The sequence below is a fragment of the Mauremys reevesii genome, linkage group 1 (genome assembly GCF_016161935.1).
Source record: "Mauremys reevesii isolate NIE-2019 linkage group 1, ASM1616193v1, whole genome shotgun sequence".
Classification (NCBI taxonomy): Eukaryota; Metazoa; Chordata; order Testudines; family Geoemydidae; genus Mauremys; species Mauremys reevesii.
This window is the reverse complement of record NC_052623.1, coordinates 57,976,660-57,998,778: the sequence shown is the minus strand read 5'-3', so window position 1 is coordinate 57,998,778 and position 22,119 is coordinate 57,976,660. Positions and strand designations below refer to the sequence as shown.

Below are 22,119 nucleotides of genomic sequence, written 5' to 3'. Positions count from 1 at the left end.
TTTAAAGCATTGTTTCAAATCTTTAATTCCTTCTAGGCTTTCCAATGAAAACAAGTAAATTAGTGTATTTTTAATGCATTCATTGCTCAAGACAATGCACAGTAAATGTTTCAGCTCTTGAATGCATTTTGGTTATAATTAGAGAAATGCAAAGTGAAAACATGCTGGGGAAAGAAACACTCACTGAGAAATATTGCATCCCTTCAAAACTTGTTTTTGTTTTGTCTTTGCGGCAAAAATAATCTCTCTCTAATAGGTATTCCTATTAACTTCCAACTATCCTTTGTCTATGTATCTCATGGCCAAGTCAGTCACAGGGATGTCATTTTTCATAATGTTTCAATGGGTGTTTTTTTATCTGGTGGTACCCATCTCTTCCCTGGAACCTGTTACAGATGGGGAACTGAGGTACAGAGGAGCTAAGTGATTTGCCCAAGGTCATCCAGGACATTCGTAGCCAAGCAGGGAATGTGAATCTAGGTCTCCTCTGTCCCAGGCCAGTGCCCCCAACTACTGGGTCATCCTTCCTCAACTTTGGTACAGATTAATGGCCCAATGGTCACCCTAAATTTTGGAGAACTGGGAATAGAGTGTTTAAGGGGGAAGTTTATCCATTACGACACCAGCCAACCACAGGTACATGAGCTAATGCCAGCTTTTGCATATTTTACATCTGCAAATGTCTGACCACAAGAGTGCCACGACAATGAACTGATGTATCTTATAATAAATTGGGATCATTAATATCCTAACCCAGTGTTTCCCAAACTTGGGATGCCGCTTGTGTAGGGAAAGCCCCTGGCAGGCCGGGCCGGTTTGTTTACCTGCCGTGTCCGTAGGTCCGGCCAATCATGGCTCCCATTGGCCGTGGTTTGCTGCTCCAGGCCAACGGGAGCTGCTGAAAGCGGTGTGGGCTGAGGGACGTACTGGCCGCTGCTTCCAGCAGCTCCCATTGGCCTGGAGCAGCGATCCATGGCTGGTGGGAGCTGCGATCGGCCGGATCTGCAGACGGGGCAGGTAAACACACTGGCCTGGCCCGCTAGGGGCTTTCCCTACAAAAGCGGCATCCCAAGTTTGGGAAACACTGTCCTAACCTATAGAAGACGAGCACCCCAACATTAGTAGGGTGAGGAAATACAAATAAGGAACAGTGGGGACACCCCTACTAAATATGCATTAGGCATAGTGATACCAGTGTAACATATTATAAAAATTGTAGCTCAGCCTGTGTGCAGGGGAGAGAGAGAGAGAGAGAGAGAGAGAGAGAGAGATGTAGCACTTGAGAGGTGCCAGGATGATGGCCATTGATGATGATGAGGAAGGTGATGGTGGAGAGGAAGATAACGGCTAACATGTCAGGTTGTTCTCAAGGGATGTTGTGAGTATATGGATGTTCAGATGTACATTCTGTGTTATCTCTATCTACCTTGCTGGGTTAGAATGTTTGCGACTTTGCTACATGCATTAATAAACTATTAGAAATACATAAGAAAGGCTATATTGGGTCAGACCAAAGGTCTGTAGCCCAGTATCCTGTCTTCCGACAGTGGCCAATGCCAGGTGCTTCCTATGGAATGAACAGAACAGGCAATTATCAAGTGATCCATCCCCTGTCGCCCGTTCCCAGCTTCTGGCAAACACAGGCTAGGGACACCATCCTAGCTAATAGCCATTAATAGACCTATCCTCCATGAACTTATCTAGTTCTTTTTTGTGCCTTGTTGTAGTCTTGCTATACAGTATTCCTAAAGTGAGTGTCGCAACTGTGCACATCAGGATTCCAAACTGAACACTGATTTTAATAATATTGGCCTGATCTTGGGACAAGAACCTGTCAAACCTCAGAGTGATAACTGAGAATTCTTATGTAATCAATATAGTTAATACACAATCCATAGATCAGGCTACAAAACTATCCCTCTCAAACTGATAATTTCAGTGTCAGCTCCCTGAGATTAAAATTGCATTGATTTTCCACAAGATGGCAATGTAAGAATCACAGTATGGGCATTTTAATTAATAGAATCCATTTAATATATACTTTATATATGTCAACTGCGTATGCATATTCATAGAAGTGATACCTTATAGGTTGGAGTGTGCTATTGATGTTCTGTTTAAATAACTATAATCACAAAGTGATATGCTGGCTGCAAATAAATGATTCTGTTGCCCAGCATATCACTTACATAATTAATCAAAACTAAATTCTAACAAACCTCTTCCCACCCCTGCTCCACCCCAGCTTTGCCCCTCCCCATCCCAAACCTCGTCCCCTGAGCTATGCATCCTGGGGGACTGCAGCAGGGGTTGGGGTCGGGCCCGCCCTGCACTTACCAGGCGATGTGAAGTGGAGCGACCTGGCCCCAGCCCACTCTGCTACGTCGGCTCCCAGCCGCGCCGCTGATGAGTGCTGGGGGGCAGTTCCCCCTCTTCCCCCAAGCCTGGGAGCCAGGGGAGCAGAGTGGAGTGGGCTGGGTCACTCCACTTCCCACCACCCCGTGAGTGCGGGGGTGGGCCTGGCAGAGCTGCCAGGGACAGGGCTGAAACAGTTCCTGTCCCAGACAGCTTGATGTAAGTCTGCTTGCCCACAGGGCCTCTGTCTGGGCTCGGTTGTGGGGGTGTTGCTTAAATGTGGAAACCAATGCAGATTTCCCCAGCACCTCCTGTCTGAAGCACAGGCCCGCCTGGGACATGGTGTTTACTACAGGCTAAGTGGGGGGGTCCCCCTTGATCAAACAGTGGCAGAGACTCCCTGATTGGATGCTTAGGCACTACCACAGTGGGCTCTATATAGAGCTAGAGCTGGGCAAACAATGGATATTTCAGTTCAGTGGCACTTATGAGAAATACGTTATTTTAAAGTTTTGTTTTGGGTCAAACTGAATGTGAAATTTTTCAGACTTTTCAGTGACTCAAGGACAGCCCATGGTGGGTCTATTACAGAGCAGAGATTTGAACTGTTGCCTTTTACAGCGAGGGTAAATGCAGCCTAACCACTGGACTAAAGGCAGAGAAATTGCAACACCACCAGCAGCACCACCTTTCTCCTTCTCTCCTGGCCCTTTTGTGACTGGCCAAAACTGTATGTGTCAAATGCGCTATTCATTTCAGGTCACTCGAAACTGCATTTTTCATTTAGTAATCCTCTTCATCCAAAGAACATCACCCAGTTTGACACAGAACACCAAGAGCTAAATTCACAATGTGACTGAGGTGTGGTGACAGTGAATGTCACCATGCCTAACTTTTGGATGATTCACAAAACCTGGGTTGGTGCCTGGGCTCCCTGTAGAACAACTGGGGTGAGACAGACACCTGAGAAAGGGACTCACAAAAGCTGGCAGTGGAGAAGCCTCCAGGTTCAAGGCCCACCCTCTAGCTGAGGGGAGAAGAATTTGAATGGGCATCTGCCACCTGTCAGGTGAACACACTGGGCTTTGGGACAGCCTGACAGGGGCTCCCTCAATCACTCCTGTTGAAGCTGTTCCATGTGGGTGGCGGGGGGGAATAATCAAAAAATCATTGGTGCAGGGAGCCTGGACACTGGGTCGTCCACCTCCCCATCCTTTCCTCACCCTCTGTAAGCTCACTTAGAGGAGCCTGATTGGGCCCCACAGCCAAGTTAGGTGGCCAGACTCCTCCCCACCTGGTATGGGTGCTGCAGGGAGCATGCTCAGAAACACAGATGCCTAGTGAATTTTTACTACAAAAAATTTCACTGTCGAGCGAGCTTAGGAGCCTGCAGTGGTGAGCAGCAGCTGGGCGGGGGGTTGGGCAGCCCAGTGGGGCCTGATTCTGGCCGTTAGGTGCCTAAAGAAGCAGTTAGGCACTTAAGCCCTGTGGTGAATCTGGCCCCAAGAGGTCGGCAGAGCTGGGAAGGGATATGAACTCATAGGAAGAAGGAATCACAACTGGGAGGGGCTCAAGAAGTTTTGGGGTCTTAACTACGTGGGATCCCCTCTGACGCATTCTCATCTCTTGGAAAGCAAAGAAGTTCCTCATAGACTTTAAGGCCAGGTGGGAACATTGTGATCATCTAGTCTGATCTCTTTCACCTTGCAGGCCAAAGAACCTCACCCATCCCCTCCTGTAATAGACCCATAACCTTCCCGGGCCTTTATGGCTTGGGGAAAACCAACCAGTACTTGGTTTTGTCAGAAGTTGATCTCACCAGGTTCCTTGGGCTAGATACCTCAATAATTCCCAAGCTTGAGAAGCTCCTTGTAGAGGTATCAGCTACAACACCTTCCCTGGGCCCTAGTGCCACCCCATCCAGCCTCTCCCCCCGCCCAGTGATGCTGGGGATGGCTGCTCAGCTAATATCTGGAATGCAGGCGCAGTGGACTCAAGCCTCAGTTCTTGAGATCTCTGTTTTCCACAGCTATTAGTATCTTCCTCCCCTGCTCCGACACCCCAGCCCATGGCATCTCAGCTCTTGGATGGTGTGCTGTGGTCTGTGGCAGATCTCTCCTTCGGTCTTGTGTCTGCCAACTTGGAAATGCCAAACTCCTTTTTCCATCACCCCAGAAAGCCCTGCCTTTTATCTATAAACATCTCTGGGACATTTCTGCCCACTGCTGCCACCCTTAGATGTCTAGCACCAGGTGAGTTTCTGAAAACTTAGAGGGTTTGCTATTCTCCTCCTCCATGGGTTGTTGGCTTTTATTCACACACATGGTCAAAACATCTGTAAGGATGAGACTTCAGCCATGCATCTGCCAAGGAAGGATTGATTCTTGAACCAGATGAGGTAAAATAACAAATCCAGTGAGCTAGTCACACCATCAGTCTCATTGAAGCTCTAGGCCCCGCTTTCATCTTGGAATCTGGGGTTAAACGTCATACCCCAAGGATAGTCTCTTATCATCAGTCTCTGTGTCCGAGGTTAACAAGCCATTGTTCTCAGCCACTTTGACCCATGCTTACAAGCCCCGCTGGTTGCTAGGGAGATGGTGGAATTAGTGGGCCCCTTCTGTTAATGGGCATGCTGGCAGGGTGGGATTCAGTAGTATGGAAACCAGACCTATCATCAATCAAACCCTAACCCCTCCCCTTGGCCACTTAAGCCCTGCCCCTTGACCCCTTAAGCCCCGACCACCTGTCACTGGAAGTCCCACCCATGCGATCAAGGAGGACACATGACTGGAAGTAACGTGTGTCATGTGACCCCTCTAAGAACTCCTCCCACTGCCCTCTACCAATCAGGAGAGGTTTCCCCCCTGTAGGCCCACCCCGAGAAGAGATTTGTCCAATCAGGGGTGTTCCAGGGCATGATGACCCATCCGGAAGTGGTTCGTGTGGCCCCTCTAAGAACTCCTCCACTGCCCTCTGCGAATCACGATGGGTTTTGGCCACACAGCACTGCCCTGAGAGCAGATTTGACCAATCGGTGGTGTTCCGGGGCGGGGTGACCTGCCCAGAAGAGGGTCGTGTGACCCCTCTAAGAACTCCTCCCAGCGCCCTCTACCAATCAGAGCACAGCACCATCACCCCATAAGTCCCAGCAATCGGGGCAGAAGAGGCCATCTTTTACCAAAAACATGTGCTTTAGAAATTGTGGAAATATGGACTCCTTCACCACCCTAGTGAGAACTTCGGACTTTGTGTTAGCCCCGAAGGCCTTTGGACTTGTGTGAAGAAAGCGCTACATGAGTGACAGTTCCGACGAGGGTCCTTTGACTCAGTTGTTGATGGATACGCCAGAACCCGAAACCCAAACCCTCGTGATGCACCCCAATGAGCATGAAGGCCTCTCATGGTCTACCCCCCAGAGGTGGAAGATGAACGCCGCTCGGGGGAGTCACCAGAGGACAAGGTGAACAGAAAAGATGTCGTTCAGGTAAATGAATTATTAAGAAGTGACAGTTGATGATGAGGTGTAATGAGGTTAGGAACCGGGAGGTTGTGTAAATCTAAAAACAAGCAGTGGGGTGCTTACACTGTTTCTTTTCTGAAAATCTTTCAATAGCTCGACGATGCGTTTCTAGAGGCCTTTGAGAACTGACATTGGTAGCCCCGTGGGAGTAAATATATCATGCATCAGCTGTTTTTGCTCATGTCTGAGAGACAGATCTCAAGAGGAAAATCCAGAAAAGGACAAAATGGAAGAATGAACCAGCTCAGACTCCCTTATGGTAGGGGTCATGGTGTCCATTTTTACAGCCGGCTGTAAAAGGTAGTGTTAAACCAGGCGATTAATAAAACTTATTTATTTAAATGTGTCAATATGAATGTGTCCCCCTTCATATTTGTGTTGGTAACAGTCATTTCTACACAGGTAGCTCTGTTAAAGAAAATATATTACACCCCCGGGGAAGTTGGGAGCTTCAGCGGGGTGAACCCTCTTTCTCAAGTGTCCAGAAAGCATAGTAAAACTTTAAATAGAAGACAGGTAACAGCTTGGCTTTCAGACAGGGACACTTCCACTTTACATATTTGCACCCCACCATCAACCTCAGCCTGGACCATTCCACACTAGAGACACTACAGCACTAATAAACGATGGTCACATAAACACCACCCTATACCGGAAACCTACTGACCGCTATACTTACCTACATGCATCCAGCTTTCATCCAGAATACACCACTCGATCCATTGTCTACAGCCAAGCTCTACGATACAATTGCATTTGCTCCAACCCCTCAGATAGAGACAAACACCTACAAGATGTCTATCAAGCGTTCTTACAACTACAATATCCACCTGCTGAAGTGAAGAAACAGATTGACAGAGCCAGAAGAGTACCCAGAAGTCACCTATTACAGGACAGGCCCAACAAAGAAAGTAACAGAACGCCACTAGCCATCACCTTCAGCCCCCAACCAGCGGCGTATTATCACCTAGGCCAACAAGGCCTAGGCCTAGGGCGGCAAATTTGCTCACGGCCCCTCCCCAACTCTGCCTCTTCCCTAAATCCCTGGCCTGCCTCCTCCCCCAGGTGCACCGCGCTTTCCTCCTTCCACTTCCCTCTCAGGCTTGCCACGCGAAAGTTCTGGGAGAGAGGGAGAAGTGAGTAGGGGTGCACTCAGAGGAGGCGGAGCAGAGGTGAACTGGGGCCCGTGGGCATGGGGAGTAACCCGGGGAGGGGCCCAGGAACCGCACCCTGCCCTGGCTCATCTCCACTCCACCGCCGCTATCCCCCAAGTGCGCCACAACTCCCCTTCTCCCCACTCCCTCCCAGGCTTGCCGCGGGGGAGCAGAGGTGAGCTGGCGTGCAGGGGGGGAGTGCACGGCAATTTTTTGAGGGCCTAGGCGTGGCAAATTTGTTAATCCGCCATTGCCCCCAACTAAAACCTCTCCAGAGCATCATCTAGGATCTACAATCTATCCTGAAGGACGGTCCATCACTCTCACAGATCTTGGGAGACAGGCCTGTTCTCGCTTACAGACAGCCCCCAAACCTACAGCAACCACACACCAGACAACAAAAACACTAACCCAGGAACCTATCCTTGCAACAAAGCCTGTTGCCAACTCTGTTCACATATCTATTCAGGGGATACCATCATAGGACCTAATCACCTCAGCCACACTATCAGAGGCTCGTTCACCTGCACATCTACCAATGTGATATACGCCATCATGTGCCAGCAATGCCCCTCTGCCATGTACTTTGGCCAAACCGGACAGTCTCTACGTAAAAGAATAAACGGACACAAATCAGACATCAAGAATTATAACATTCAAAAATCAGTCTGAGAACAATTCAGTCTCCTTGGCCACTTGATTACAGACCTAAAAGTCACAATATTACAACAAAAAAACTTAAAAAACAGACTCCAACAAGAAACTGCTGAATTGGAATTAATGTGCAAATTGGACACCATTAAATTAGGCTTGAATAAAGACTGGGAGTGGATGGGCTATTACACAAAGTAAAACTATTTCCCCATGCTTATTTTCCCCCCCACTACAGTTCCTCACATCTGTTGTCAGATGTTACCGGTGTGGTGGTCTGCTCTGTTCAATGTTGATATCAATCGGCTGCGTGTGTGTGTGTGTTCCCTATGTGTGCTGTCCCAGCTCTGCGCAGATAGCTGACACAGCAGACCCTGAGAGAACCCCCAATGACCACAGATTCTAGTAAGGTACGAAGGCATGTCAGCCAGGTTTATTGTCAAAGAGAAACACAGTCTCCAGCTCCCTGACAAACCAAGTCCAAGGTGCTGCTAAGGTGCAGCTAGCCAGTACTTATGTGCTCCCTGGCAATGGACTCAGCTCAGTCAGTGGCGGGACTTTCCACTGCCCCCTAGGCTGGACAAAGACACCGCCCCAGGGATGCATTCTTATACACAGGTACAAACAAGTTACACATCACTCCTGATGTACTGAGGTGCAACCCTTCCACGTAGCAAGGTACAACCCCTCTATGCAGTAAGGTGCCGCCTCTCACCTTGTACAAGTTGGTTCGAACAAAACAACTCTATCCATCATGTTACCCTTTTGGCCCTGTCATTGGGATGGGTCAGCCTGTTCCTTGTTATCTGTGTGGAGTGTACAAGTATGTGAATGTTCTGCTATCTGGTGTCCAGTACCTTTTAGGTATGTCTCTTTTTGCAGCATCAGCCCTTTCCTTGCCAGCTTCTGTAAGCAGGGCCTGCCTCTGGCTCACAGCTTAACTTTGCTTTATGTTAGCAAAGTCTTGACCATTACCTTAGTTCAGGCCTTAGGCCTCAAACCAGGCCTCTGATACCAAGGTTTATATCTCAGGGCCTCCTCTTACTACAACATCTTCTTGTCAATTGCTGGAAATGGCCATTTTCATTACCACTACAAACAGTTCTTTTTCTCTCCTGCTGATAATAGCTCACTTTAACTGATCACTCTCCTTATAGGGTGTATGGTAACCCATTGTTTCATGTTCTCGGTGTATATATATATCTCCCTTCTGTATTTTCCACTGCATGCATCCGATGAAGTGGGCTGTAGCCCACGAAAGCTTATGCTCAAATAAATGTGTTAGACTCTAAGGTGCCACAAGTACTCCTGTTCTTTTTTCACTTTACACAAACTGGCTCGAATACGTTTTAAAAGAAACAAGACCATTGTTTCAGATGTGGATGTGCAATGGCAGGCAAATTTGGTGGATATGCACCGGTTCTCCAAATGCAACAGTGGTTTTAAGTACATCTTAACAGTGATAGGCATTCTATCCAAATATGCCCGGACCTTAGGCCTAAAAGACAAGACGAGTGGTGAGGTATCCAAGGCCTTTCAAGCTATTTTCAGCAAAGGTCATGTGCCTCAAAAATTACAAACCAATCGGGGGAAAGAATTTTTAAACAAACCTTTAAGCAGATTATTAAAGTGGCATGGAGTTCACCAGTTTGTTACTAATAATGAAGTCAAAGTAGGGGTTGTAGAGCGATTTAACAGAACATTAAAAACTAGGATGTGGAGATATTTTACAGCCCATAACACCTTTTGCTACATTGATGTGTTACCTGACTTTAAAGAGTTACAACCAGAGTTTCACAGAACTATACGTACCAGACCCGCTGATGTTAACCTTTCAAATTCTTTGAAGGTATGGAAAACGGTTTATGGAGATGGTTTAAAATAAAACCGGTTGTTGCCCCCTTGAGAAATGCGACCACATGAGACTATCTAAAACCAAAGGAGCTTTTGAAAAAGGTTATGAACAGACATTTACCAATGAGATATTCCTTGGGCATGCCTAGCCTTGCTCAAAACATGTTTCAACAAGCACAGACATGTATCTTGCGATGATTTTCATAGACATGTTACCCAATAAACACCCCAGGTGAGGGGTTTAAAGACAATTGATGTTTGGTGTTTTTTTTTTTTTAAAAGAGCAATTCAGAAAAAAGTACACAGATTATTATTTTTCTAATTAAAATAATTGCTTGTGAGGTCCCCTAAATAATCACTCACCCTCCCTTTTCACAAATATCACCAAGTCAGTGTCGTGGTACAGGCACCACTCTTGCAACCTCTCTAGGAGGTTGTATAGTTCTAAGCGGGCATAAGCAGTGGTGAAACAGGCTATGAAGACATTGGTATTGCCAGAGACAGAGAACTGGTCTTTTGTGTGCTTCCAAGACACACACGTAGTTTCATCATTGATAAACAGGTACTGAAAGAGTGGAGAAATTGGAGAGGGTCCAGAGAAGAGCAACAAGAATGATTAAAGGTCTTGAGAACATGACCTATGAAAGAAGGCTGAAAGAATTGGGTTTGTTTAGTTTGGAAAAGAGAAGACTGAGCGGGGACATGATAGTAGTTTTCCGGTATCTAAAAGAGTGTCATAAGGAGGAGGGAGAAAACGTGTTCACCTTAGCATCTAAGGCTAGAACAAGAAGCAATAGGCTTAAACTGCAGCAAGGGAGGTTTAGATATTTAAGAGTAGGTTAGATAAATGTCTATCAGGGCTGGTCTAGACAGTATTTGGTCCTGCCATGAGGGCAGGGGATTGGACTTGATGACCACTCAAGGTCCCTTCCAGTCCTAGAAACTATGAATCTATAAAATCTAAAGGTTTATTCATAAAAGGAAAAAGATACAGATAAGAGCTAGAACTGGTTAAATGGAATCAATTACATACAGGAATGGCAAAGTTCTTGGTTCAGGCTTATAGCAGTGATAGAATAAACTGCAGGTTTAAATTAAGTCTCTGGAGTACATCCCCAGCTGGGATGGGTCATCAGTTCTTTGTTCAGAGCTTCAGTTTGTAGCAAAGTCCCGCCAGAGGTAAGAAGCAGGATTGAAGACAAGATGGAGATGAGGCATCAGCCTTTTATAGTCTTTCCCTGGTGTAAGAACACCTCTTTGTCCTTACTGTGGAAAATTACAAGCAAAATGGAGTCTGGAGTCACATGGGCAAGTTCCTGAATACTTTTGACTTACAAGGCGCATCTGCCCTCTCTCAATGGGTCAATTGTGTAGCTGATGGTCCTTAATGGGCCATCAAGCAGGCTAGGCAGAGCTAACACCAACTCGTCTGGGATGTCACCCAAAAGCATAGCATAAGTTTGAGATACAGACAGGATAGAGCCAATATTCATAACTTCAACTACAAAATGACACATTCATACAGACAGCATAATCATAACCAGCAACCCATAACCTGGTCTTAGACCCCTTATATGACCCCTTTTACATAAGATTTGGTGTCACTACAGGACCTTGGTTGCAACCATGTTCTATATGGTCCCAGTTCAAGTCAATAATGTGACACAGGCATCTTCCGGTTTGGTCATTTTCTTTAAAACACGGTCAGAGTCTGCACTAAATTGCACAGCATTTATCAAGGTCACCCCTTACGCTAAATGTTCTTGGGTTAGGCACAGACATTGCATAGCATAACCTATGACAAGAACAGTGTTTAATAAGCTTTTCAAACACAGCTCAGCACACAGGCCCTGTAGCTTGCAGTTTATATCTACGGAAGTCCAAGTCACACAGTCATGGTGCCGTTGGGCTGGCGCATCTATGACACAGCCCTCACAATGTTCAAAAAGCCTTTCCCTAAGGCAGTGATTAAGGACAGCATAAACAGCAACACGTACAATAGTCCGCATGACTTTTTAATGCTCACGACGTGGCACTGGCTCAGTTAGTTCCATGCCAAGTCTCCTAAACTCCTCATAGCCGTCATCTTTGGAGGCCCTTGCCTTCCAAAACGGTAGCTTTGTAAATTTAGTATCAGCTCTTCTTGAAGGAAGGATTGATTCTTGAACTGCATGAGGTAAAGTAAGAAATCCAGTGAGCTAGCCACACCCTCAATCTCATCCAAGCCCCCAAGTCCCCCTTCATCTTGGAATCTGGGTTTAAATGTCATACCCGAAGGAGAGTCACTTATATATCAGTCTGTGTGTCCCAGGACAACAAGCCATTCTTCTCAGCCACTTTAGCCCATGCTTACCAGACCCACTGGATGATAGGGAGATGTTGGAATTTGTGGGCCCCTTCTGTTAGTGGGCATGCTGGCAGGGTGGGATTCAGTAGTATGGAAACCGGACACCCTTGGAGGCCCTTGCCTTCCAAAAGGGTGGCTTTGTAAATTTAGTGTCAGGTGTTCCTGAACGAGAGTCCTTGGACATTTGGGATTTCACTTTGTTTTGAAGCTTGCTGAAGGTTTGCTTGAGGCACATTAACATCTGTTTGAGAACTTTGCTCCTTGAAGGGGATGGTGTCCTAGCTCTGGAGGTCTTTGTTGACTTTGGGGGAGAACCGTCAGGACTCCCAATTGCTTTCTCCCCAGCTTGCGAAAGCCCTGTTGTACTTGCTCTTGTCTGCTGGAAGGAGCCACACCACTGGCATCTTGTTGTGGCTGGATGATGCTGAGGAGTCTCCTGGAGTCCATCGCTGTGGAATTCCATGGGATCCTCTGGGCAAGTCAGCACCTGCAGAGCCAGCTGGTCTCTTCCGTTGAAGCTTACCGCACTTCTTGCAGATTTTGATTGGCGGCTGGTCCCTGGAGAGCTTTGAATTCTCAGTTCCATCAAACCCATGTGAATCCATGATGTCTCGAAGACTATGCAGCTCAACAGATGTCTCCTTCTGAGTTTTCTTACCTTTCATCTTTCCTGGATGTGCCTTGCGGCAGACTGAGACCAAGGGGCAGGAGCTGCTCAACATTTCCCTCAGGTGCTTGATCAGCAGGTCGTGTGCAGCCTGCCCAGCAATGAGAGAGTCAAGGGTGGATCTTGTTAGCTGCTCAGAGCCTGGTGCCTCTGGGGCAACCTGGTGGCATTGGGTCCTGGGAAGATCTGCCCTGCCCTCACCTTCCTGTGCCCCTGGCCCCAGGCAGGAGCCTTCTCCCAAGATAACCTTCCTCTCCATGTGCAGCTCCAGCTTCTCTTCAGTCCCTTTGGTGCCACTCAAACTAGTAAGGGGCTTTCTCAACTCACTCCTATAAAGGTGGAGTGTTGCTGTGAGTGTCTTCTCTGTTATTGTGGTTCCTGGAGGTGGCGATGTCAGATCCACCCTTGCTGGCAGAGTGCAGCGATCTGGGTTAATCTGGTTTCCTGCCACGCCATCGTTCTTGCCCGTCTCCATGGTAGTATCTTCCACTGGCGTTGGAGGACGTGTGGAGGAAGAGGAGCTTGTGCTTTGCCTCCATGTCTGCAGGAAATTGGTCTCCATCTCACTGAACTCCACACTGGCTCCCCTGACTTGGACGGTGTGAGGCAGCTTTGCTGAGGGCTCTGGGTCCAGGGTGAGCAGCCCCCTCTGCATGACGAGATGATGACGCCTTATGTAGAGTTCGATGGGGTGGGCAGGCTATTGTCCCATCATTGAGAATGCCGCTGTCCTGTGCTTGCCTGGCTCCCTAGGGGGGCAGAGTGGCCCAGGCAGGGCAGTCTCTCTCAGGAGGGGAGCATCTCTGTGCGACTCTCACACCATCTTAGGAAACGCCTTCATTTGGATCTCTGAGCATTTCTGAGCCACGTGATTCTGCAGCTTGACCACCGCCATGGGCACAAGCCTGGCCAGGATAGCATCAGGGGATGATCCTGTGGGCCTTTTGGGGTGTGGATCCTGAGGGGCAGACACATGGCTCCTGGATCTCCTGTGCACGCTGAGGGCTGGTGTTGCATCTCAGGGGCTTTGGGACCTCTGCTGGAAATCCACATTGGGCGGATCTGTGTCTAATTCCAATTGCTGCTTGGTGTCCCACTCACTCAGCAATGACTCCCCCGGGATGGGGGTTTGTGGAGCCCCCAGTTGGCTCTGCAGATACTTCTGTTGGATATTGAAATCTGAGCCCTGGGCTGATGTCTGGTCCAGACCTATGGTCTGCTCTCGCCGGTCTCGTCTGCTGTGGGCAGGAGGCCTGGGGAGAGGCTGGGCTTGGATGGGATGAGTGGATCCTTCCCAGCTCGCGACAGGCATGCTATCCCTTGTGTGGCAGAGGGGCTCTGCCCCAGTCACGGAGGCTTTTGTCAGGGAAAAGGAGCTGGGACTCCAGAGGGAAGAGGTGGTGGATTCCATAGAGGAATAGGAGAACTGGCTCATCGCAGATGTCGACACACTCGGCCTGTGGGAGAAAGCAGACAGAGACAGATGGGACATGGCCCTGCTGAGCAAAGGCAGGGCTTGGGCACAGCCTTCCAACTGTAGTGCAATGGGGCAGTGCCTAGGCATGCATTGCACACCGCACTCTGACACAAGGACATCAACTGACTAACGAAGGACTGAGAGGGGGAGCTGGCACTCATTTTATCTATAACGATAACCCCTTCATCACATGCACATGTACAGCACTTAGCACAATGGGGCCTTGAGTATGATTGGGGACCTAGTGCTATTTTAATAGAAAGATTAGCTAACAACAATTGCTTTGGGTGAGGAAGATGTGAGCATGTGTGTGTAACCCTTGCCAGAGGATGTTGTGAGGGCCAAGACTATAAAGTATAAAAGGAACTAGATAAATTCATCAATGGCTATTAGCTAGGATGGGCAGGGATGGTGTCCCTAGCCTCTGTTTGTCTGAAGCTGGGAATGGGCGACAGGGGACGGATCATTTGATGATTCCCTGTTCTGGTCATTCCCTCTGCTGCACTGGCATTGGCCAGTTTTGGAAGACGGGATACTGGGCTAGATGAACTTTTGGTCTGACCCAGTCTGGCTGTTCTTATGTTCTTACATTCTAACCCACTGGAAAACTGTCCTCTTCTAATGGCTGATACACTAGAGGCTAACAACCTACTATTGTTCCCAGTTAATGGAGTTTCTCCAGTGGTGGAGGTCTGTGCTATGGTCCTGAAAGTCCTGGGTTTGAACCCAGCTGATGACTCATGTTTGGGGTGTATCACGGGGTGCCCCACTCACTGCTTGTCTGGTGCCTACTCTGGGGATTAGCTCTTGAGGTCAATGCCCCTTCCAATTGTTGCATGTGGTCACATCATCTCTCTCTCATTCTGGGAACTGCAGTGTCCTCTTCTTGACTCAGCCCCCTGGCTAGGCCACTCAGCGACCCAGACAGTCTTCCTGTTCACTACCCCGCTGGTCTATGCCATGCCCTCCGTGGCTGGTAGGGAAACCCGGGACCACACTTCACACCGGGCTCCAGGCCAAAGACCCTCAACGCAGCAGTTCTGGGCTTTCCTCTCCCAGCCTGGACTGCTTCCTGGTTCCCCTCTTTGCTCTGGGTGCACCAGCTCCAAACACTCCCCACCTCTTCCCAGGGAGGGGCTGCTCTTTCCCAGCGGCAGCCCCTGTCTGTTGCCAGCTTCCTGGCTTTATAGGCCCCGCCTATTCCTGCCCAGCTGAGCTTGCTTGGAATCAATTCCCTGCTCCATGGCTCTTCCTCCAGGTGCACCCTGTGGAGTTAATGGGCCTGCCTGGCCACCTTAGCCCCTTCCAGTCCTATGTGGGGTGGACACCCCCTCACAGTGTGTCATTTGATTACTTTTTCTTTCAAACACAGCACGGGCAGGTTCTAGACAGTCGCCTGCTGGCAGATATTGTCATACAGAAGGATTTGATCCTACTCACAACCCCAACTTGTAGTCTCTGCATCTAATTTCTGATAATCCCTCACCTCACTTTCCCTGGTATCTCACCTGTTATTTTAGGACCCTGGTGTGTCTGGTTTTCCCTGCTCCCTCCTCTCTACATTCACTATCCCCTCCCACCCAGCCCCCAGTCTGGTGCCCCCCGTTCAGTTGCCTTACAGTATCAGAACTTCATCCAGGTGTCTGGCCACGTACTGTAGCCTCCTCTCAAGGAGCCTGAGGCTCTGAGCCAAGGGAAACTTCTCCAGGGGCACAGGGCAGCTGTGGAACAGAGAGAGCAGATAGCTGAGTGCAGGCTCTGCCCTCAGGCCCTCTTTTACCCAGAGGTGCGGCACCGAAAGGCTCCCTATCCCATTCTCCACTGAGGCAGCTTCCTCCCCTGCAATACCCGCGCCTTGGATGTTCTGGTTTTGGGTTAGCTGGATTGTTAGGTGATCCCTGTCTAGTGCTGAGGAGGTGAGAGTGTATCCTGCTGGCAGCGTGTGTGTCATGTCCCTTCCAAAGAAGCTAATCAACATATAGGATAACAGCCTACAATAGCTACCAACTAATGCAGCTACCTCTTTAGCTCTAAGGGGTGCTTTATGCTGCAGAGCTGAAGGTCCAGGGTTCAAATCCTACTGGGAACCGATGCTGGGGGACTGGAGAAGGGGCCATTACCCAAGTGCTGCTGGATCCCTACTCACCATACCAGAAAGGCCAGCCTTCCTCCTGACCTCTCCACTTCACCTGCATGGGGCTGATCCCAGAAAACATTTTCTCTCCCTCTTGGGAGGGGAGGATGGTACAGTCCAATTGACACAATCAACCCCCTCCCACTGCCCCAGGTTAAATGAGCCATATGATGCTTGAGGAAGGGAATGACCCACTGTACAAGGCGTGGGGGTGGATTAGAAATGGCAACTTCTGCAGGGTGGGAATGAATTGCATGAGTCTAAAGGAGAAGAGTTGCTTGCGTGCTACATAGGTCGGGGCAGGGGAGGGATTACTCAGGCTACTGCCTCTGGGTGGGGATGAATTGCATGACGCTAAAGGAGGGGACTGACCCACTGCAGATTTATGGAGGAGGGCATTGCTTACCATGTCTCTAGGGATGCACAAGCCTCCTCCAACTCTTCCTCACAGCATCCAAAAGCTGTCAGAAGTGAGACATAAAGGAGACATTGAGCTGCTTAGGAGCCCCAGCCAGTGCCTCTGCACAACTCTGGGCATGACTGTGCCTTCGCAGGAAGAGGGGAGGCAGGTGGGGGAATAGACCCTATTTCTCTGCTTTGCATGGGGCCTGAGTCTGCCACCGCAGCTGTGGGGTCAGGGGCTGCTTACCTTTCGGTTTCTTCTTTTTCTCTCTGTGCCTCCTCTTCCTCGGAGAAGCCTGCCACACACACAGAAAGCAGCAGGGTTAGAAGAGAACTCCTTAATAAACCTGGGAGAACAATGAGCCAGAGGTGATTGCCATGTGGGGCCAGAGGGAAGTTTTTCCTTCTGGGAGAGTATTGCACTATGAGGCATCATGGGTAGGCATTGTGCTTTCCTATGATGCAGCCAATATAGGGCACAAAGCACAACCCATAACAGGGGTCACTGGAACAATCCAGGGGTTGGAGAAACAGGGATTGCTGGTACCAGGAGCCTGTAGAGTTTATAAGCATTGAAGGAGAGAGCCTGCAAAGTTCTCTCTCCTGCAGAGATGATAAAACTCTGCAGGTTTTTGGATTTCAGGCTATGCAACTAACCCCAGATACCATGCATGGAAGTCAGACCTTGGGGAAGAAATCCAACATCTGGACAACAGTGTTTCCTATATACATATTTAGGGAATGCATGATATCAGGGTCTGATCTGCATGCATTTGGGATGGCCATGCTACTCCTGAGTGGTGAAGCCATGAATGGCTTATGCAAATCCTCCCAAACAAGTGCTGATATAACCCCTATATCATCCTTAAACGGCAGCTGTTTTACACCAAAAAACAACAACAGTTTGGCATGAGTTCAGTCCACTTGCCTGGGAGCTGCAAAGTTTCTTGAAGGTAAACTGCACTGCTTGCAGCTTAAATATCCAGGTATTCCTTTCACAGGCTAGATGTTTCTCGCCTGGGCTCAGCCCCTGCCCTCCTCCCTCACAGTTTAGTTCCTTTATTTCTCCAGATGTTTTCAGCAGTCTTCCTTTTTGGGCAGGGAGGTGGTGGAGAAGAACCTAGATTAACTCACTTCCAAGCCTTAAATAGGATTTGGCTATGACAGGAATCCTTTGTCTCCCAGTTTGACCCCCCACTCCCTCCTAGTGGAAAAATACCACCAGTCCAAAATGATGTCCATCTGAGGGAACTGGGATTGTTTAGTCTGCAGAAGAGAAGAATGAGAGGGGATTTGATAGCTGCTTTCAACTACCTGAAAGGGGGTTCCAAAGAGAATGGATCTAGACTGTTCTGAGTGGTAGCAGATGACAGAACAAGGAGTAATGATCTCAAGTTGCAGTGGGGGAGGTTTAGGTTGGATATTTGGAAAAATCTTTTTCACTAGGAGGGTGGTGAAGCTCTGGAATGGGTTACCTAGGGAGGTGGTGGAATCTCCTTCCTTAGAGGTTTTTAAGGTCAGGCTTGACAAAGCCCTGGCTGAGATGATTTAGTTGGGAATTGGTCCTGCTTTGAGCAGGGGGTTGGACTAGATACCTCCTGAGGTCCCTTCCAACCCTGATATTCTATGGATTCTATGATTCTATGAGGTGACATGATCACATGACCCTGCAGTGTCAAAGCAGCATCCCAGGAAACTTCTCAGGAAGGAGGAAGATTAGTATCTTCAAAGTCCTATTGTCCTTCCTAATGGCCCATCCAGGCCAATTGCCTACTGTTTGGAGGCATTCCCCTGGTGCAAGCACTTTTGTAATTGATACAGAGACCATATTCCTAACTTCAGATACAGAAATGATACATCCATACAAAGAGGATAATCCCATTCAGTAAATCATATCCTTTCCAATGATATCTCACATGACCCATCTTGCATAAAACATACCGTAGTTATGCCATATTCATAGAACAATATTTCTATGAAGAATATGGGGCGTAATGTGATAGGGGTGAAGAAGCATGTGGACAAGGGCGATCCAGTGGATATAGTGTACCTGAACTTTCAGAAAGCCTTTAACAAATCCCTCCTCAAACGTTCTTAAGCAAAGTAAGTTGTCATGGGATAAGAGGGAAGGTCTTCACATGGACCAATAACTGGTTTAAAGATGGGAAACAAAAGGTAGGAATAAATGGTGAGTTTATGAAGAGAGATAAATAGCAAGGTCCCCCAAGGATCTGTACTGGGACCAGAGTTGTTCAACATATTCATAAATGATCTAGGAAAGGGGGGAAACAGTGAAATGGCCAGATTTGCAGATGATACAAAACTAAAGATCATTAAATCCCAAGCTGAATATGTCCTCCTTGTTCCCAGATGTATAACTCTGTGTTGGGCAGCCTGTGTGAAAATGCATTTTGTTTGAATGGGCCCCATTTGCCAATCAAACTCTCCAGAACTCTCTGTATGACTGCCCTGTCCTCATCGTTATTTACCATTCTGCCAATCTTCATGTCATCAGGACATTTTTATCGGCAGCAATTTTGTATTTACTTCCAAGTCATTGAAAAAATATTGAATAGCATCAGACCTAGTCCTGATCCCTGAAACACCCACATTCGATGAGCCCTTTGACAATTACTTTTTGAGATCTGTCGGTTAGCCATTAGCCTGTTCTCAATCCATTTAACCTGTGCTCCATTGATATTGTATAGTGCTATTTTTAAATCCAAATATCCTGCGGTACTGGTATGCATAAACAGGGGAATCTCAAGTTGGAGGAGAGAGGTTATTTTACCTCTGTATTTGGCACTGGTGCAACCACTGCTGGAATCCTGTGTCCAGTTCTGGTGTCTAACATTCAGGAAGGATGTTGATAAATTGCAGAGGGTTCAGAGAAGAGCCATAAGAATGATTAAAAGATTAGAAAACATGCCTTGTAGTGATAGACTTTAGGAGCTCAGTCAATGTCGCTTAAAGAGGTTAAGGGTGGTTTGAGGAAAAGTCTATAAATACCTACATGAGGAACAAATAATTACAAATGGGCTCTTCAATCTAGCAGAGAAAGGTCTAACATGGTCCAATGGCTGGAAGTTGAAACTAGACAAATTCAGACTGGAAATAAGGCGTCCATTTTTAACAGTGAGAGGAATTAACCATTGGAACAATTGACCAAGGTCATGGTGGATTGATTCTCCATCACCGGCAATTTTTAAAATCAAGATTGGACATGTTAATAAAAGATATGCACTAGGCATTATTGTGGGGGAAGTTCTTTGGCCTGTGCTAGACAGGAGGGTCAGACTAGAAGATCCCAATGGGCCCATCTTGCCTTGGAATGTATGAAAAACAACACCTTACAAAAATCTAAGTTTGTCACATCTATGTTTGACATGGCCCATTTTCCATAAAACATTGTTAACCTGCTTTCAATACATTCCCATCCTTTAATTCCTTATTGATTGAATCCCATATCAGTTTGTCCATCATTTCAGGCTCACTGGCCTATAAGAAGCTGGGTCAACCTCCCGAAGCTTTTTGAATATTGACAAAACATTAGCACACTTCCAGCCTTCTGGAATTCCCTCAGGAATCCTAAATTTGTTAAAAAATTAATGTCAGTGGGCCAATAACCTCCTGAGCCAGCTCTTAGAGGACTCTTGGGTGGAGATGATCCGAGCCTGCTGATTTAAAAATACTTATGTTTGGTTCCTGTATTCAGCTGGCATCAATACAGCCTTTCCATCTCTCTAGGAGTCTCACTTACCTCAGATCTGGCGAGCCTTATCACAGCATAACAGACAAGACAGAGCAGCGTGAATTTCAGGATCGTTAGGCAGGAGGCAGAGTTGAGATAGAGGAGGAGTGAACTCATTTCCCCGGGCTCAGGAACTAAGAAAAACAGACACTCTCAATCCAGCAACAAGTACCCAGACTACACCTGAGGGCAGGTTGCTGCTCTGGCATCAGGCAGGCGCTGATGTCGTCTCTAGGTCACAATGGGGCTGCCCTCCTGCAATCTCCCTCTAGCCTGTGAGGTGTCAATGCTGTACTTAGATCAGGAGATAGGCTGGGGCAACTGCCCAAGGGGGCTGAGCTGCTGAGCTCAGAATAAGGCAGGAGAGAGGGCATCAGGTTTCCCAGGAAAACCCTGGGTCTTTTCCGAGCTCTATGACTCTCAAGCCTCTAGGCAAGGTACATTTTTTCCCTACTTGTGGGAACTCATAAAACCCCTGTGACTGAGGCAGAATCTACCAGCCTGAAGTGAGAAGCAGTCCTGAAGTGATTATCTAGTGCTACGAGTGCAGAAAAATGTTCACGGTATCGCCAGCCCAAGCATTCCAAAACCTTGAGCTGGGCCCCATCAAAATCATGAGATTGGCTTCAAAATAATGAGATCTTCAAAAAACATTCATCTGGGGAACTGTTCATTTGCCTTCTGGTGTCTGAGCCGCTAGGGTGCACTCAATTCACGTTCTCCAGCTTGTCTTTGAAACCACGAGGGCTTAAAATTGGCTAACAAATAAAATAAAATAAAATAAAATAAAGAGCAGAGATTCTCAAATAAATCACTTGACTCCAGCAGTGGGCGCTTTCAGAAAAGCACCCTATATCATAAGATAATAAAAAGCCCTATCTCTTATCTAACATGTTCAATCAGTAGATCTCAAAGCACTTTACAAAGGAGGTCTGTAGCATTAGCCCCCTTTTTGAGATGGGAAACTGAGGCACAGAGATGAGCAGTGACTTGCCCAAGGTCACCCAGCAAGACAGTAGCAGAGTCAGGACTAGCACTTAAGTCTTCTGAGTTCCATCTAGTGCTCTATCCACTAGGCCACAGTGCATTTGAAGTAAGGGGTCATAGTCAATACATTCCTGTAGTGGTTATTTTGGGCTGTTCCAATACCATTGTCATTGAAGTTACACATTTTGACCTGCAGCCTGTGCTGGCACAGGGGCATCCTTGTTAAAACGAGTTTCTCACAGCAGGTTGCGTCTGAGTCCTTGTTAGGCCTGAACACAAGTTCACTGGACCATGTCTCCGATGTCCCCATGGGAAAGTTTAAAAGCCATTGAAGGTCTTGCAGTGCACTGACATACTGGGATTTTCAGAAAGCCTTTGACAAGGTCCCTCAGCAAAGGCTCTTAAGCAAAGTAAGCTGTCATGGGATGAGAGGAAGGGTCCTCTCATGGATCAGTAACTGGCTGAACCATAGGAAACAAAGGGTAGGAATACTGCATGCAGATGTGGTCTCCCCATCTCAAAAAAGATATCTTGGAATTGGAAAAGGTTCAGAAAAGGGCAACAAAAATGATTAGGGGTATGGAACAGCTTGCATAGGAGGAGCAATTAATAAGACTGGGACTTTTCATCTTAGAAAAGACAACTACAGGGGATATGATAGAGGTCTATAAAATCATGATTGGTGTGGAAAAAGTAAATAAGGAAGTGTTATTTACTCCTTCTCATAACAGAAGAACTAGGGGTCACCACATGAAATGAATAGGCAGCAGGTCGAAAAGAAACAAAAGGAAGTATGTCTTCACACACTGCACAGTTA

The 22,119-nt window shown here is 47.6% G+C and overlaps 1 protein-coding gene across 3 annotated transcripts; it reads right to left on the bottom strand.

Moving 5' to 3' along the window:
- Positions 1-12,748: 12,748 nt before the first annotated feature.
- LOC120378072 lies at positions 12,749-21,291 on the bottom strand. Of its 3 annotated transcripts, XM_039497098.1 has the most exons (5): positions 20,325-21,290; positions 16,812-16,860; positions 16,569-16,623; positions 15,648-15,749; positions 12,749-14,008 (listed from the first exon to the last, which is right to left on the bottom strand). In XM_039497098.1, exons 1-5 carry the CDS (start codon positions 20,430-20,432, stop codon positions 13,570-13,572), a joined length of 753 nt encoding a protein of 250 aa, XP_039353032.1. In that variant the 5' UTR covers positions 20,433-21,290; the 3' UTR covers positions 12,749-13,569. The 3 variants fall into 3 exon arrangements, with proteins under 3 accessions (XP_039353032.1, XP_039353033.1, XP_039353031.1); XM_039497099.1 differs by lacking the exon at positions 15,648-15,749 and having other exon boundaries at positions 20,325-21,291; XM_039497097.1 differs by lacking the exons at positions 16,569-16,623; positions 16,812-16,860; positions 20,325-21,290 and having other exon boundaries at positions 15,648-16,562.
- Positions 21,292-22,119: the final 828 nt, after the last annotated feature.